At 39.9% G+C, this 17827-nt stretch overlaps 1 protein-coding gene across 2 annotated transcripts; it reads left to right on the forward strand.

The window, feature by feature from the left end:
* The first annotated feature begins 1543 nt into the window (after window positions 1–1543).
* Window positions 1544–15643, forward strand: LOC146562487 (T-box transcription factor TBX5-like). 2 transcript variants are annotated; one of them, XM_085294261.1, is made up of 9 exons: window positions 1544–1636; window positions 4111–4257; window positions 4532–4626; window positions 4922–5041; window positions 6560–6707; window positions 8089–8241; window positions 10401–10492; window positions 11422–11675; window positions 13342–15643. In XM_085294261.1, the coding sequence occupies exons 2-9, from the start codon at window positions 4117–4119 to the stop codon at window positions 13926–13928; spliced, it is 1590 nt and encodes a 529-aa protein (XP_085150387.1). In that variant the 5' UTR covers window positions 1544–1636; window positions 4111–4116; the 3' UTR covers window positions 13929–15643. The 2 variants fall into 2 exon arrangements, with proteins under 2 accessions (XP_085150387.1, XP_085150386.1); XM_085294260.1 differs by lacking the exon at window positions 1544–1636 and adding an exon at window positions 2984–3407.
* Window positions 15644–17827: the final 2184 nt, after the last annotated feature.

Below are 17827 nucleotides of genomic sequence, written 5' to 3' on the forward strand. Positions count from 1 at the left end.
TTCTGGACCAAGCAGCTACAGGATCATACCAAATGAAGAGTTATACCCCAAGAAGCCGATTTAATAATGAGATTAAGCACTTAAAACTAAAGATTAAAATATTAGACGTGGGACTGTTTTAAATAGCAAGTACACAAAAGTATTCAGTCAAACATGAACTTGACTGAATACTGAGGTGTGTGCCCTGTAAAAATGTGGTTTCCAATAGTAAATGTTTCATTTTCAAAGAAATGTGCCTACATTTTGAGAGCAATCGGATAGTTAGACAAAAAAAACATTTGTTCTTAAAGACAAGTTTCAAACTCATAATTTAAATGATAAATTAACGCTCTTTGTTAAGTAAGATTCTTTTAAAGAATTAGTAGTTTTGTCACTATTTGGTTATTAATCCGAAATATTTCTCCAAGGTTTGTATTTTATTATCACAAATATTTATAGGCCGTCTATAGAAAAATGGTTAAAATAAAATTTTCATGTTTTAACGCTTATAAAGAAGCGCCAAACTGCGTGTATTTTAAGCGGCAATTCGGCAGGTTTCGATTTAGCTTGCAGGCCCATATTAATAATTAATTGACTTTTAGCAAATATTTCTGGGAAACTATATTTAAACTTAAAAAAAAAACTTGTGTTTCGAGGAATAGAGAAAATACTTGTAATTTTCTAAATAAATAAACGGATTGCAACAACCTTCCAATAGCCTGAAAACCAAAATACATTAATAACATGTTTCTTTTATGTAGGAAGCCCTCTGAAATATATATATATATATTTAAATCTTGTATGTTTGTATGTGGGTTTGCTGTTTCAGATAGATTAAAAAGCAAATGAGGTGAGTAATTAAACCAAAGTTAATTGCGAAAAAGTTTATTGTGGGAATTGTCCAGCCTATTTCTTTCTGCAGAACTGTTGTTTCAGCGGTGTCATCACACAAATACAGTTTTAAAGAAATGCAAAAGAGTCTTTGTTGTGTAACAATATTTAAGTTGACGTTTTGACTTATCACTGAAAAGCAAAATCTTTGAGCAGTGGACTATAAAAAAACCTTCTGTAAACAAACATAATAAATGTGACGAACATTATTCAGGCCAATCTTTCTGGCAGGGAAACGCTAATCTGCCCAGACTGTATAGGCTCGGCTACATCAACAAAATAATCTACTGCAGTTTCTCTTGAATTTTCATTTTCCACCTCCCAAAAATGATTGTTTAGAGACGACTTTAGAAACTATGCTGGTACTAAAAATATATAACATGTGGCCTATGGAAGCTTTTCATTCTAAACTTCACATCAGCGTGGCAATCAGTGGGAAAACAGTGAATAACTTATCAGATCAAAATCCACGCTGCGTGTAACCTAATCGTCAGCGCCAGCTTAAAACGCACAGATGTAGCTTGCGTCTGAGCGTATATACTGTTAGGCTTATTGGCGTGGTGTCCGAGCAGCTCGGAAACTTGATGGATCTGCATTTACACACATGAACGCACACTAGCACACACACAATTACACACAGAGGGTACGGACCCTGTCCCTCCCAGTGGCAGCGCGCTCGCTGCAGTACCCGCTTGTCGCGTTATGCAGGAGAGGCTGTGGACCAAACTGCAGAGGTCTACACCTGGGATTTGGATAATTTAAAACGGTAAGAGCTGCAATTATGACTGCGTATTTGAACCAAAACATAGTCACGTGCAGGTCGATTAAACCTGAGACTTTCTCGTGCGTAAAAGAGCGCTATTTATGCGCAAGAACTGCCTGCAGGAGATAACATTTTTACATTAATTTGATGTAGTAATCTTAGCGTATCGAATAACTGCTGTGTTATGTCCTAAGCCAGTATGTCAGTACATGTAAGCTCTAGTATTTTCTGGTAAGCTATTTTAGACCTTGTCCACCTATCATGTCTAAGATGGTTATGTCGTGAATATCTCGGATATTTTGCTTAAATTATTAATCTGAAAATCTGGTTGATGCTTAAATTAATACAAAAAAGATGAATGGAGAGACTGCAGTTAAGATGAATGGTGGAAATGTGTAATGCTGACCTCCCGGTGACCTCTTCAACTTTCAACTCTGGATGCCTCAGGTTATCAAGATCTACAGTAATCCAGTCAAAGTGATGCGCGCTCGCGTCAACTCGATGCTGTTGCTACTATAGGCCCCTCCGTGCCCGAATAATCTCCTATAAAAAAGATCTCTGTATCTAGCCTCGTGTGAGATTATATTTGGGGGTTTATCTTGAAACAACCCAAATCCACGTCACATTTTCTTGGTATGTAGTAACCTAACATATATGTAGATATATATAGATATATATATATAATTGTGCTTTAATCACCAATACGGCAGAGACACGAATCAATAACTTATTAGTACATAAATAAATCTGCCAGCAGTTATCAGCTAATATGTCTTCTTTTTGCGTGAGGGGAATGCTCACACACAAATGAAAATTTGTCTAAAAATCAGACCACGTCTCTCTTATTTTCATTTTACTCTAGCTTTACTCTAGTCTCCTTCCACTCACCCATCACGAGTCTAATGTTTATTTAATTCGAGCGTAAAATATCTCCCCTCTGTCCTGAAACAGGAAGTAACAATTTTTTCTGATCAAGCAGGACATTTTCATGAATAATACAGATTTTTTTTTCAGGTAGGAAATGAATCAGCGATCATTTTGTCAACTTGAAGTCTGTGTGACATAACACCAAGTGAGAAGGCTGTAAAATACATGATTGATGCGGTGGGGAAAATAGACGCTGTGAGAAAAAATATGTATAAATATATATTTTCATGTAAATGTATATAAATAAATAATTCCCCATCGAGGGGTGCGTGCGTGCGTCTGGGTCTCTGTGTGTGTGTTTCTGCGCGCGTGATTGGCCAGTGTCACAGCCATGATTTGGGCTGCAGATACCGATGCACCATGCAGACCTATGAGAACGCGGGGATGGCAAAAGGGGGAGGGCAGAGTACGTGAGGCGGACTTGACTCCATTTGTTGTGAAGGATCTGATGAGCTGGGTTCAGATCAAGGCTACCGCTGGGTCCGCGAGGACAATGGGGAGTGAGCGAGACAAATGAGGAAGGAATTACAGGCGCTGTGAGCAGATCTCAGACTTCACCACAGCTGTGGACGGGAAGCAGCGAGGCGGACGCGCCTCTCCGTGTGCGCGCAGGGAGACGGACAGCGAAACGAAGAAGAAAAAAAATAGACCAAAACAAAAAACTACAATATGACAAAGCTGCAGAGGAGACGTGGATTTTTTAAGAACCACCTTGGAAATATTTAAAAATTTATATATATTTTTTTAATTAAAAAAATATATACGTATACTCGCTCTACAGCCTGCAGAGAGCGCAGGAAGAGGATGAGAGTGTTTTCTGCAGGGGGAGCAGGGCAGTGCATTTGAGGTAAAGGCCCTCAGAGAGAGCACACAAAATAAACATGCCAGACATACACTGTGGTTATATTTGATGTGCACTTTCAAAACTGCAGGCTGTGATTGTGGTAGCTGTACAGTTCTGTGCACTGTTAACACTGGAATGTAAAGCTTCAGATATCATGTACTGTAAACCATGAACTTAGTGCTTTTATTACGGCATCTGTAAGTGCAGTCCAGTTTGGTAGCTGTGATGTTTAGATCTCATAAAACTGGTAGTGAATCTGAGCCTTCTTCGAAAACAATGCTCAAGATCAAGCTGCACATTTAATCTCATTTCAAGTGTAAATCTGTAATTAGATGATTGGATGAGTTAGTCTATTGTAACTCTATGTGAGCTATTGTAATCTATTATGAGTGATTGGTCTTTTTAGGGCAACAAAGCCAGGAGTTCTTTGTGGGGGGTTTTCACCACAAACTCAAATTGTGGCCTCTTTGCGCTCCCTCTAACAAAAGACCGTTTTGCCCCCATATATAATTTATTATTATTTAGAAATATTATTCGTATAGGTGCTGACTTTGAGGTTACCCAATTGGCATCCAGAGTGTCAAACAGCGCATAGAATTTGATCAAATAAACCAGTAAAATGGGCAAATGTGTGTGTGTGTGTGTGTGTGTGTGTGTGTGTGTGTGTGTGTGTGTGTGTGTGTGTGTGTGTGTGTGTGTGCATCAGTGGGACATGGCAAACGGAGGGGACCAGTACGGCCTTGCAGAGCCCCCTGACTCGGACTGTATGGATTCCCCAAAAGAGACCAAACAGGAAAATCCCGGCTTCACCCTGAACTCACCAGCTTCACCGCAGAGCGCGTCCAGTCAGCAGGTACCAACCTGTAGCTTACTCTGGGTTTTAATTTAAATTTACTTAAAAAATTAATTCAGTGTTGTTGTTTTTTTTTTACCAAACAAATAATAGCTGCTCGTCCAGTCATATTTTTTTCATAGAAATAAAAGAAAAAAGTAAACAAAACTTTGTCATTGCTGTTGGTTTAATTTGCCACGGATTTGGCTTATAATACCTATTAATTACTAAATAACTATTTAAATATAACTAGAGTTTAAACTTTAACTCGTGCACTCATTATATTTTTGTACAGGGGATGGAGGGAATCAAAGTTTTCCTTCATGATAGGGAACTTTGGACCAAGTTTGATGAAGTAGGAACGGAAATGATCATCACCAAGGCTGGAAGGTAAAACTGTTGAATGACTTTAACACAAAGTAATTTTTATTGGTGGTTCGTGTTGTACCGCTTGAAAACAATGCAAATTATTTTTAATGTCACACTTTTGATCAAAACATAAACCTAAAGGGAAAAAATACAGTACGCGGGTGCCACCGGGCCTCAGCAGGGAAATTTTCTAAAGGAAACCAAATCCCTAAAGGAATCATTTTATTTTTTATTTTATTCATTTAAAAAAATAAATCAATATTTAATCATATATGTCGCTGTTTTTATTTGTTTTTTCTGGATGTGCTCCCTGAAGGAGGATGTTCCCCAGTTATAAAGTGAAGGTCACAGGACTCAACCCGAAAACCAAGTACATTCTCCTGATGGACATCATTCCCGGAGATGACCATCGCTACAAATTCGCAGACAACAAATGGTTCGTAGGAACATGTCTAAAACACGGTATACACACTTACAGGACATTCAAAGTCATGTTCGGGTAGTGAAAGTAGTATGGCAGTGTGTTCGGGGTATAGGTCAGCTTCCCCACCAAAAACATATCTGAATATATAAATGTTTTAAGTGTATGGTAAAACAGAAAGAGGATGATAACAAATATGCAGCTATTTAAAATAAATGAATAAATATAATAATAGCTTTCCGAAAATAAATAAATAAATCAAAATTTCCATTTCCAGATCTCAGATTCCGCCATCTCCTTCCCCCTCTTTGCTTATGAACCTTATATCAAGAAACCTCTGAACTTAACTCTGGGTAAACCTTGTTGTTGTGGGTTTATACCCTCCACTCCACCCACGCTTGTGCACTCTGTAAAGGTCGGGTCCTTCTTGCAGACTGGGATGGCCTAGTTCCCCGTGTTTCCCCCCCGTTTCTGCCCGCCGGTTAAATCAGAATATGACGGGTTCACGGGGCGGACAGACGGCGCAGACCGGATTAAAATATCCAATTCAGCTGTTTGTGTGTGTGTGTGTGTGTGTGTGTGTGTGTGTGTGTGTGTGTGTGTGTGTGTGTGTGTGTGTGCTGCTGAAGGGAAATCCGACGAACAACTGACTCTGCAGCGAGATATCTGCCCCTTCAAAGCATCATTTGGTTATTACAAAGACACAAGGGGTCTGTGCCTTACCTGACACAAATTCCCAGCTCAGAGAGTAAAGTTGCTGGAAGAGCTCGGTGTTTACACGGTAGCCTGTAAGTCGGTGCTGGTCCGTAGGGCTTTGTTTCACCTTGTCCTGGGAGTTTGTAGTAATATTTTTGCCTTCCGGTGTAGGAGAATGGACAATACTTTCCACAAATGATGAAAAGTTCACACATCACAGACTCCCAGGCTAAACAGAAGCCTAAATCACTTCTGACACCGCGGAATCAATTCTTAATACTTTAGGAGCTGAATGTCCATGGCACTATTGCTAGTTTCCACGCACATGCGCAATAGTTGTTTGGGAAAATACATATCGACTCGTTTATGCTGTGCAAAGTATCCAAAGTATGTGGGGGAAAAACTCACCTGTACAAGTGTAGCACATTATAAAATGTGCAGATGTTTTCTCTGTCTGTTTCTCGGTGACTATAAGGAAATTAGGAAAATAATGAATAATAAAGATGGTAGACCTTTATTGTTATTTTTCTTAATTATTAAAAAATACAGGTTATGTTAACGATTTCAGACTTTTGCCTGGAAATAGACAAAAACGGGATACGCGCTAGGGCAGTTTAGGAGGAAACGGTTCATTTGGGTTAACCGAGTTAAGGTCCAGATGTGGGTGTCTGCGTAAGCTCCAGCAAAACATAGTTTGTCTAATTAAAGAACCAACCAGGCCTTCTGCAGCCGGCGGCAGCGCTGGCCTGCTACACCACGAAAACCACTGTGATCGTGTGTGTGTGTGTGTCAGTGTCAGAGCATTTTCCGATCCATCGCGTTTCTTTGGTCATAAAGGTCGATGACGGGGAAGGCAGAGCCCGCGATGCCCGGTAGGCTCTACGTCCATCCGGACTCTCCCGCCACAGGGGCGCACTGGAGCCGCCAGCTTGTCTCTTTCCAGAAACTCAAACTCACCAACAACCACCTGGACCCCTTTGGACACGTGAGTCTGTCTGCTTAACAGTATTTTTTGCTTGTTTGCTTTGTTTCTATGTCTGTCACAGACAGAACAAGAACACACGCTCTGTTTGATACAATAAAAAAAGTTTGCCCTTTGAATTTAGTTCCATTATTTTTACTCATAATAAGCATACAAACCATCAGCTGTCCTAATGAAGGTGGCCTGCGGGCCAAACTAAATAGCTTTTATACGCATTTTAAATAATTAGACCTGAGAGGTGTTTTCAGTGTAAGAAAAATGACTATACAAAGTACAGCACAGGTCCGGTCAGCCAACACGGTCTCGGTCAGCAGGCAGGCAAAACCCGAGGAGCCCGTGAAGCTCACTCCTCTGGGTATAACTCACGCGACATCACAACACAACACAAATCACCGCGAGAGCCGCACAGCTCACACTGCACACTTGAGATGAGACACATACGGTTACAGGCGCGTGAGAGCAGATGATAGGCTATCGTTCTGCGCGCGCCTCTTGGTGCCAGTGCATGCGCACGCAGAAAAAATGGAAAAAGATGAAAGAAAGGACACAACTGTAATATTTTTATACTTGTTAATTTAGAGATAATCTGCAACTTTGCAGTTAAACCGAGAGCCCCCTGCGTAAACAAACGTGGTCTCGCCCAAACGCGCGCAGAGAGGGCCGCCATCCGGCCTAGATCCACTTGTGGAGTTGTCAGTGTCGTGGGAAATAGTTTAGACCGTGCGCAATAGTTTAGTTTTTAATAGTTTAAAGTTAGCAGTATGTCCAAACTAAAGCTTAAAGTCTTTAACAATATCAAACGGGAATGAATCAGAAAGTCTAATTAGACATATGCGGAAATAGTTTGTTGATGATCAGTGAGTGCTGAACACATTTTTTAAATTCTGCATTATACCAGATGGTTGCTCGGGTGCGTACAATTTATTCAAAAGGCTTTAAATGTCATACAAGATTAATAAACAAAGATGAATATGTTGATTTAAAATGGAGTTTCTTTTATGTATATTTATTTCCTTTTTTCTTTACTTTATAGGACAACATGACCTTCATGAATAATTTTTGAGATTTTTCTAACCAATGCAGATGAAAAAACCCCCAAAACACTTGCAGGGTTCACATTACTGTGAGAAAATTAGTCTCGGGTTGTAACTGTATAAACAAAGATCCTTTATTGTTTTTACTGCTGACATTCACTTTGATCCTACTCACAGGTAATCTCTGTTTTAAACATTTATGTCAGCCAAGGATTCTGGAAATCAAAGTACCTTTACATGGGATTAATCGCCACCTGGATTCTAAAGTCTAGATCCAAGCATCTGCTAGTGATTTTTTGGAATCATGACAGGCCTGTCAGTCTCACCTACATAATATCTCCCCCATGTAGATAATACTCAACTCTATGCACAAATACCAGCCTCGTCTCCATATTGTCAAGGCAGATGAGAACAATGGCTTTGGTTCCAAAAACACAGCTTTCTGCACTCACATCTTCCCCGAGACTGCCTTCATCGCTGTGACATCCTATCAGAACCACAAGGTAAGCCTAATGCAGAGCACACTACGAAGCACTGTTAAACATAGGGAGCCAACTGCAAATGCTGTAGCAAGTACTGGAAGTTTCACAATGTATATGAATACAGTAGGGGTACTCTAAGTAACACAGATGCATTAGAAGTCCTTATAATGGTATAAGGACCCTTTAATGATGCTTATACAGTTTAACAATTGTTGATGTGAATATAAAGTGTAGAGTGATTTCACTGGCTGAGCTACAGTATGTTACAGTTATTCAAACAATAATGGAAATGGATTTCATAGTCTAATATTTGCACGTAAGAGCTGCTCTACTGTCACATCAATGACAGATGCATGCATATTGTTTGGCCTTTTGGTCAGTAGTTATAGTCAAATTTCTTTCTCACACATACAACGGCTCTCACACACACAGGCACGCGTGCACACACACACACACACACACACACACACACACACACACACACACACACACACACACACACACACTGTTTGTATTACTGTCTTTATTTTGTATCCAAAAAGCCAATTAGCATGCTCTTTGTTTATGCGTCATAGCTTAGTATTTGTAAACATGTAAACATTAAGTTTCTCCCTTTCTGTGTGTGTGTGTGTGCGTTTGTATATGTGCTCGAGCTCGTGTGAGTGTCAGCCTCTAATGACCTGTTTCTTTCCTTTAATCTGAGCTGAGCTAGTTTCCTCGGCATCTATTAGAAACACAGATTGCTGTAGCTTTGAGCCTCGTTGCTGAATACGTTCACATGCGATGGCTTCATTTTCATCACGTCTAATTTTCATAACAAATAACTGTAACTTAAATAGTTACAACTAAGAAAGTTTTCTATCACAATTTATATTTCTATAGTTTGTCTTTTGATTTTCTTTTAGAAATTATAAATTGTAAGCAAAATGTTTTGGTAGACAAAATAGAAGCAAAAATCTTTGTAGCTTTAATGTGGCATTCTTTATTTTATTTATTATAGAATTAAAGTTGAGGTTAAAAAACCCCCAATAATACTGATTTAATCCATCAGAAGGCATTTTGAGCTTATAACCAATTTGCATTGCATTGTTTTCTGTACATAGATATACTGCAATGTATTTCAACTTTAGCTATAATTATTATCATTATAGTGTCAAGTTTGCATAAAATACTATAGGTAATACATGTACTTCATAATAATAAAATGGTAATAATTGTTAAATTATTATATTTAATACAAGTATGTAATTATAAGTACAATATACTTCTTGCTTACAATACATTTTATCACAAAGTCTATGTATAAGTTCATATATAAATAAATATATTTCTCAAATATATATATATATAGTAAGAGTAAGACTGTATTTGTATGACTTTTACACTTACACTTTTACACTTACAGTGCTACAATAATAATAATAATATGATATATTACAGTGATAAAAATGTCCAGAAGAATTATTACAGCTCTTCTTCTTCTTCTTCTTCTTCTTCTTCCTTATTATTATTATTATTATTATTATTATTGTTATTAGAGATTGTATTAATTTTTTCAATTCTTTTGGTGAAACATATTATTACTAAAAAGCTTTATAGTTACATGGTAGCTATAGTTAACACAAGCAGTATAAATAAGTAATATGTAAGACACTAATGTGGTGCTAAATAGAAATCAGAGCTCTTTAGCCAGCAGTTTGGAGTGGGTTATCAGTATTTTCAGCACTTCAAAGTTTGTTTGGACCTGAGCTCGTGTCAGATCTTCAGCCGGCTCGCCTCTTGTGTGATGGTCTTGGACTTTGACCAAATGAAATCCCTCAAAAACCGCAAAGATTTACCTCCATGACATCACTGGGAGAAGTTTGAAGCTTTAACATCAAAGCTCGAAGCTTTGGACCTCTAAAAGCTTTGGCCTGAAATCCTTAAACCTGGCGACTGTTTGGGTAAACAGTTTATTCTGTGTCAGCTGGCGAGAACACTGTTCGCTCCGTTAGAAACGTAAGCAGCTGAGGAATGTTGGCCATGCAGAGCTCCAGCAGTCCTCCTTTTAATACTTGCAGGTCCTCCGAATAATAGTAAACCATTGATTTAGTCAATGGGAAAATAAAAAATAAAAAACAGAGCATGCCTTTGGGCCTGCAGACCTGTGCAAGTTAAATATTGCTCTGCTTTGTCCTCAGATTACACAGCTGAAGATAGAGAATAATCCTTTTGCTAAGGGATTCAGAGGCAGCGACGACAATGAGCTGCATCGCATGGCAAAGTTACAAGGGTGAGTACAGCTTCGTTGATGTGTGTGTGCTTGTGAGCTTTTATAAGACACAATTGCTATTCTTCTTTCTCGACCTCCGTCAGCTGGGAGGGGGAGGTTGTTATGATGGGGTACATATGGTCTAAGACACAAGTGTGTCTGTGAGTGGAGCCAAGTGGTATAAAGAGATGTCAGCCATTGTCACCTGAAGGTTGATCTTAGCCTGAAAACCCGCCCTGAACATGCAGCACAAACACAAATGCACACCCAGCATCATTTCCTTTGCTGCATTGATAAGTCCATGATATCATGTTGCTGCTGGTCTATTTAGGCTGTCACCACTGATCAGCTGACAGGCCTATATTGTGTCGGGTTGCGTGCTGAACTAATCTCCATTTGAGTGGTGTTGTGGCAGGCAGTTTAGAGGTTTTTGCAAGCCAATGGGATTGGCTGTCACTGAAGGGAGGTTGAGGAAAGACAAGGGGGGAGACAGAGGGTGGGAGAGCAGCATTAAATGCAGAACCACTGCTTTATTGGAGAGGAGAGGAGATTCTATGTGAAGTGACAGGGATGAATGTTTATTTTTAGAACGTTGAATTATCTCACAACAGCACTGTGTGTGTGTGTGTGTGTTACTGTCTCAGTGGGAGTCAGGGCGATGTGGCCCGCTGTCTCCTGCACATCACTGAGTTCACCAAGAGGGCAGTGTGCACAGAAAGAAATCAGAGCTGAAAGGATGGAGAATATCTAAATAGACTTGAAGGAAAAGGGGGAAAAAAACAAGAATTCAAGAATTCAACCAAGCAGAATTTAATAATAAGAATATAATAATACATGCACAGATTTGCACATTCTAGAACAGAAGGCTTGTGCTGCTTTCCTGTGCTTGTTACAACATCTGAGATAAACTGTTACCCCATGCTGTAATCTTGTTTTCCTCTCTGTTACAGCAAGGATTACCCAGTGGTCCCTCGTAGTACTGTCCGTCAGAGAGCCTGTTCTTCTGGGAGTCCCTTCAGTGGGGAGGGTCGCGGTTTGCGGGGCTCCCCCGAGGCTGTTGGGTCTCCTTATAGCTGTGAGAACGGCTTGAATGGTAGCAGCCCTCAGGAGCTACTGAGTGCTCCACCCACGCACTACACCCTGCCTCATCCACACCTGCAGTCTGGCCAACAGCAGCAGGTGTACCACTGCACCAAGAGAAAAGGTAAGAGGAAATCGTGTGTTCACACCAGGTTTAAGTAAATCATATAACGATAAAGACAAATGGAATACAGAGTTTTATTTAATATAAAGTTTTGTCTTTTTGAATGAGCATTCAAGGATGCACCATCATCCTTCCAGTTTCCAGCTTGTTTTCAAAAGAATTCATGAGAATATATCTATGTATATATATACATATTTATATAGATAAATAGATAGATAATTACTAACTAATTAGTAATTAGTTAGTAAATTAGTACATTTAACTAACCAACAACAAAGACGTTCATCTACCAGTGGGTGATGTAGTGAAGTTTATATTTAACTATTATTCTACACTCTGCTTGACAAGGACTGTTATATTATTATTATTATTATTATTATTATTATTATTATTATTATTATTATTGTTGTTGTTGTTGTTGTTGTTATTATATTATTATTATTATTATTATTATTATTATTATTATTATTATTATTATTATATATATTTAATTGAAAAATGTTGAAACTGCAAAACCTCGAGGGATTTTGAAAAAACATGTGCTCATTGGCAAGTGATGGCAACCACTTGTTTCAGAAAAGACATGTTTATTATGTTATACTGCCCTGCATTGTTGTATTTTCTATTCCATAATGCACCAAAGTCTTGGAGTAGGTGATAGGTCTGGTCTGGACGCAGGCCAGTTTACCAGCTGACTCGCACTTGGCAACATTTGACATTGTTTGCTATTGTACTGCTGAAATAAGCCAGTACTTCCCTGAATGGCAGCATATGTTGCTCAATAACTTGTATTTATTGTTTGGCATTAATGGAGTCTTTACAGATGTTACACATGTCACATCATGGAGGGCCTGCGTATAAATGTCTATGAACTGTAAGTGTTCTTCTTTTTTTCATGGGAAAGTTTAAAATTGCGACATTAGTGGTGAAATGTGTTCACTGGTGATGGCTTCCTGAGCCCACGGAGTCCTTTCTACAGCAGAATGTTGTCTATTTTAGGGCACCAAAGCTCAGTATTGGTCTTTGGCTTTGTTTTTTATTTACAGAGATTTCTCTGATTTCTCTGAACCTTTTATTACCTTTATTTGTACAGTGTATGATGAATTAGCTAAATTGTTTGCAGTTTTTCTTAATTAAGAAACAGAAGTCTTATTTTGTAATTAAAGTCTTATTCATAACGGGGAACCCCTCTTCATATTTACTTCTAAAAACTTCAAGTCTTACAGCCTTAAAATGGGATCAAATCCAAAAACATGCATTAAAAAATGAATGAAATAAAATTTCTTAGTTTCAGCATTTGACATGTTGGCATTGTGTTATTTGTAATTAAATATAATGATTAAACGATTCACAAATGATGGCATTCTGTTATCTTTAACATTTTACATAGATCCCCCATTGATCTGGGTGCAGTTCTGGTGCTTTGATGTTTATTTCAAGGTTTTTTTTTCTACAAACAGCATTGCCAAAATTTGAAAGTATTGAAAAGAGTTATAGACAGGCCTACTTTGAAATTTGAAACTTCATGTGTACATTTTTTTGTGTCTCAGCTACTTAAACTGCAGTAAATGGGAAGTTATAAATTGAAAGCTGGAACTCTCGCAGCTCTCATTTATTTTCAACTTCAAATGGAAAACCAGCATTTTTTTTCTCTGTCTTTCTGTAGTGGAGGAAAACTGCTCCTCGGAAAACCACCAGCTTTCATACAAGAAACCCTTCATTGGTAGTTCACCAAGTGAAGGGGAATCGTACTATCACCCCTCCTCCTATCCCCCTCCTCCACCCGGTCTATCCAACAACCCAGCCCTGGGGCTCACTGACTCTCCTTACAGCTCTGACATGGGACAGCGTCAGGCCTGCATGTTTGCTGGATCGGAGTCCAGAATGGATGAACTCAGCTGTGCATCCTGGTCATACCCCTGCCCCATCCCGACCGCCATGACCCCAATGGAGCCCTACCCGCCTTACACCCCTCATCCACCCTACAGCTCCAGTCCTCAGGGCTCTCGACTCAGCGCTATAGCCCACCAGACCTCTCCGCCACTCGGAGAACACATCACCAACGATCCCTACCAGAGACAGAACTCCGCACCTCCATCTCAGAGCTCCCAAAACATTCACAGCAGGCAGCTCGGCTCTCCTCTCAGAGAATATCCCCGATACACGCCCAATCTGTCTCCTCCTCTCTACCACACACTAGAGACGCACACACACATCCGGTGTGGGGTGCCAGAATGGAGTGCAGCCTCCTAACTAAACCAGAGGATATATCTAAAGACTGATGAGTGGACAGAGATTCCTAGTCCCAAATTTAAAGAGTCTTCTTTTCGCTCTTCTGAAAGAAGCTGCACTACATATGGACTAAATATGATATTAATTTTGTAATATAATTGTGAAAAGTGTGATCTTGTGCTGTGTGAAGCGGTCTCATCTGTTAGTCATGTTTCTCCCCTCTGCTGGAAGGAGTAGTAGATTGTTGAGGACAGGACCTGGACAACAATGATGCTCCAGATGTTCACAAAAGAAAAGCTCCTTCTAACTGCAAAGTGAAAATCAAAGTTTGTGTTTTGTTGTCTTTGCGTAACTCAAAGACTGGTGTGATTCAAATGTTTGCGCTGTGAGCACTAGGCTTGTTCTCCTCTCAGTGACTCCCACTTTTTTTTTGGTATTGTGAAGGATTTAAATTGTGACCCACTGTCAGACAGGCAGTGACATTTACTGACCAAAATAATCTGAGTTCTCACAGCAGAGCCTAAGGGAGATATTTTTCCTCTTTAGTGTTCAAAGCGCAACTCTATGCTCAGTCTCGGTGAAGGAGAAAAGGCATGAGTTGTCCGAGTGAGTGTGTGCACGCGTGAGCCTGTGTATATGTAAAGCCTATGTCAGCTCAGCTCAAGAATGCTATGAGTTCATTTCCAGCGAGACAGGCAGTGGTAGCTGCAGGCACTGCACCATCGAGATAAACAGTTTGTTTAGACCGCGCTACAGGCCCAAAGACCTGTAAACACTGTTTCCACTGCATTCTGGGTAAATGCACAACTCAGCGTCACACAGCTGTCACCGCTGTCCTCTCAGTCACCCTAGCCTGACCAATCAGCTTGCTCTGCTCACTCGGAACACGCCAATGAGCGCGTGGCTTTCTTTTATCCTTAGCTGACCAGTCAGATCAGGAGTGCAGCGCGTGTTATGCGTGCGTGCGTTGGGCCCATTTTTGTTTGTTTGTGAATTATTCATGAGTCCAGTGGTGATCCTTGACACGTAGGGATTGCTCAGCAATCACAAAGAAACACAGAGCTGTAAATGTTGATACACCAACTCCTGTTGTCTTTTCATTTTAAATCTGAATTAGTTCCTGTGATACATACAGCCTTACTTCATTGCTTGCTAGATTTGGTTAGGTACGCACATTTCCCTGCAGTCCTTGGGACACTTTCATCCTTGTAGCTAAATGTGAAAAACAAGCAAACAAAAGAAACAAACAAGAAGTGTGGCTCTTTTTGTGAAGAATAGATACAGGCCTCTGGTTTATGTGTTAACAGTCTGTTTTTTTATATCTCTGCCCAGGTGTTTTAACATGCAGTAACTTGTGATATGGTGCTCTAACATTACAAATTATTCATCCAGAGAGAAGATCCTCATCATTCCTTGATATCTATTCGATTTGTGTGTGTGTGAGGTGTGTGCGTGACGTTGAAATAAGAATTGATTGTTCTTTTTAGTTTGTTTTTTTTAGCCCTGTTCCTGCCAATAGTATTTATTACTCTAGATTTGTAAAGAATAATTTGTTGTTTGTGAAATAAGATGGTATTGTTCGGAGATCATTGTTTCTCTTTGAGGGTTTGTTTCCAGTTTTGCCCTCCATCTTCAAGTGGTGATAAATATTTGTGATAAACAAACTTTTCTGTTCTATGAAATTACAAAAACAGGGATTTATAAACAGAAATTGAATAAATTTTAGAGAGAAAGTCCTTTGGTTGTAGCATTCTTCTTTGTGACTAGGCAGCAAACACAGCAAGGACAAACGATTAACATTCCCGGCGGGTTATTTAAAGTATGTTCGGCACCTCTGGAGTGGAAACTCTTTTAAGTGGAGGGCAGTTTATCTATTTTGAGGCATGTATGAATTTGAAAGATCTGATAACAAGTGTAAGCTCATTCAACAGTGTTGGAGAGAGTTGTTTAAAGTGTAAGAGTGTTTACTATGCTGTCTTATCAAGCATAATGGACCCCAGTGTCTGTTACTCTTCTTCTCAGCAGCCAAACCTCCAGAGCAGTCTGGGAGCTGCACATACCTTGTCCACCTCTTCTTATCTCTGACAGGTTGTTTGGCATCTCTAGTCTCCACCAGCTGGACCGCCTCACTGACAACCTGCTGCCCAGAAAAGGGAGGGGTCTGTTGGGATCGAGGACAAAGGAAGGTGGGGGTGTGTTGGTGGTCCCCACACTTCTCTTAGACTCCTTTCCAAATTGCCGTTTGCCATCCTGCCGTCTCATGTTCCTGTGTCTCCACAAGAAAAACCTTGTATATTGCTACACCTGACAATTCAGAACTGATTTTTTTCTTTTATTGCAAAAGTGTTTAAATAGCCTTTAACCATTGTATTTTAATTGTACTTTATGTTTGTTAGAAGTTTTCAAACTTTCCTTTCCCTTTTGTTCCTTTTGTTCCTTCCTCTGTCTCTCATACACCATGAGGTCAAAGGCTAAGCAGGCAGCTCTTTAGAGGGTCTGTTCCTCGTTAACCCTTTCGTCTCCAGAGACAAAGGATCTCTGGGGCCTCCAATGCTACAAGGAGAATCAGAGAGTTTCATGCCTGCTTATAGTGTGAGGGGGCTCTGTGATGTCTCTTTATGGCTGGGAAGTTAAGAGTAAAGTGCTGGGTTAAGTGTTGAGGTAATATTAAACACAGCAAGCGCAGGTTGTGTGTGTGGTGTGTGTAAAGGACCTTAATTAATCAGTGGAGGACTTTCTCAGACCAGCTGGTTAGACAGTAGATTGCTGAACCTTTGTGATCAAAGAGCCTAAGTGGTGCTTATCATTATCTCCCCATCACCCCCCTCCAGCACACACACACACACACACACACACACACACACACACACACACACACACACACGCACGCAGGCACTCAGAGCTATAACCCTCTCCTCTACATGTACTAATTTTCTTCTGCTTATCCAAATCTGCTCATCCAACAGTCTTTTCTAACAGCCATAGAGTGTAAACAACACACACACAGACACATCAAGATACCACATGTTAAAAGACTGACATTTTCAAATGTCACCTATTTGGCTACATTTTTGTATAGTAACTAAACCATGAGAGTTACTGACTGCTGGGTCGCATGTTAAAGCTGCTGCCCAGCTGTGCACAGCGATTTCTGTTGCAATGCTTTTTTAAAAGACATCAAAGACTTATTTGAAGCTTTTTTCATTACAGTCTGCACTATTTGTTTGAAAATATAAATGTGCACTGGAGTCGCTCGCGGAGCTCCGAGAGGCATTTGCGTGATGTCCAGCATTCGTGATGTCATTTTGTGTGGAATAAGTGGTCTGAGATGGAGCATAATTGGTAAAGCTGATTATGGCTCGTCTCTGTGAGCCTGACGGTGCTCCGTCTCTGTGGCAGTAAAGGGCGACAAGGCATAGTCCGTCCTGACTAGCGTGGCACTAGTCAAAACAACTGCTACTCTGGAATCCCAAGCTCAGATCAGCCCATTTCCCACGTTTTGAAAGTTTGGGCGTATCTAAGCCTGTAGGGTTTTTCCTAAGTGGCTTTCAAGAAACTCCAACATCATTAGCAAACCCTGTTCAGCTTCCTCTGGTATTCACAAATTGAAAAGACATCACTGTAAAATAGGTTGACAGACGCATTAAACCATTTTTTCCACATATGTTAGTGTCACTAATTAGAGTCAGTAAGCTCTGTGTGGCACTAAGAGGACAGCACAATGGCAATACAATAATGTAAAACAATGAATGCCTGGCCATTACATGTAGTGTAACAAAGTAGGATGGCGGAGGTTTATTTGAATGGTCCTATCCATCCTTGTTGTTATTTAAAAGCCACAAGAATGGCGTAATGCTGTTAAGGACGGTATAGTAACAAGACTCAAAGCCAAGCTAATTTCCCCCTAAATGAGAGTTTAT

This window comes from Mchenga conophoros, linkage group LG12, assembly GCF_057382185.1.
Source record: "Mchenga conophoros isolate Kocher_MC1m ecotype Shallow Benthic linkage group LG12, M_conophoros_male_GT1.1, whole genome shotgun sequence".
Taxonomy (NCBI): Eukaryota; Metazoa; Chordata; class Actinopteri; order Cichliformes; family Cichlidae; genus Mchenga; species Mchenga conophoros.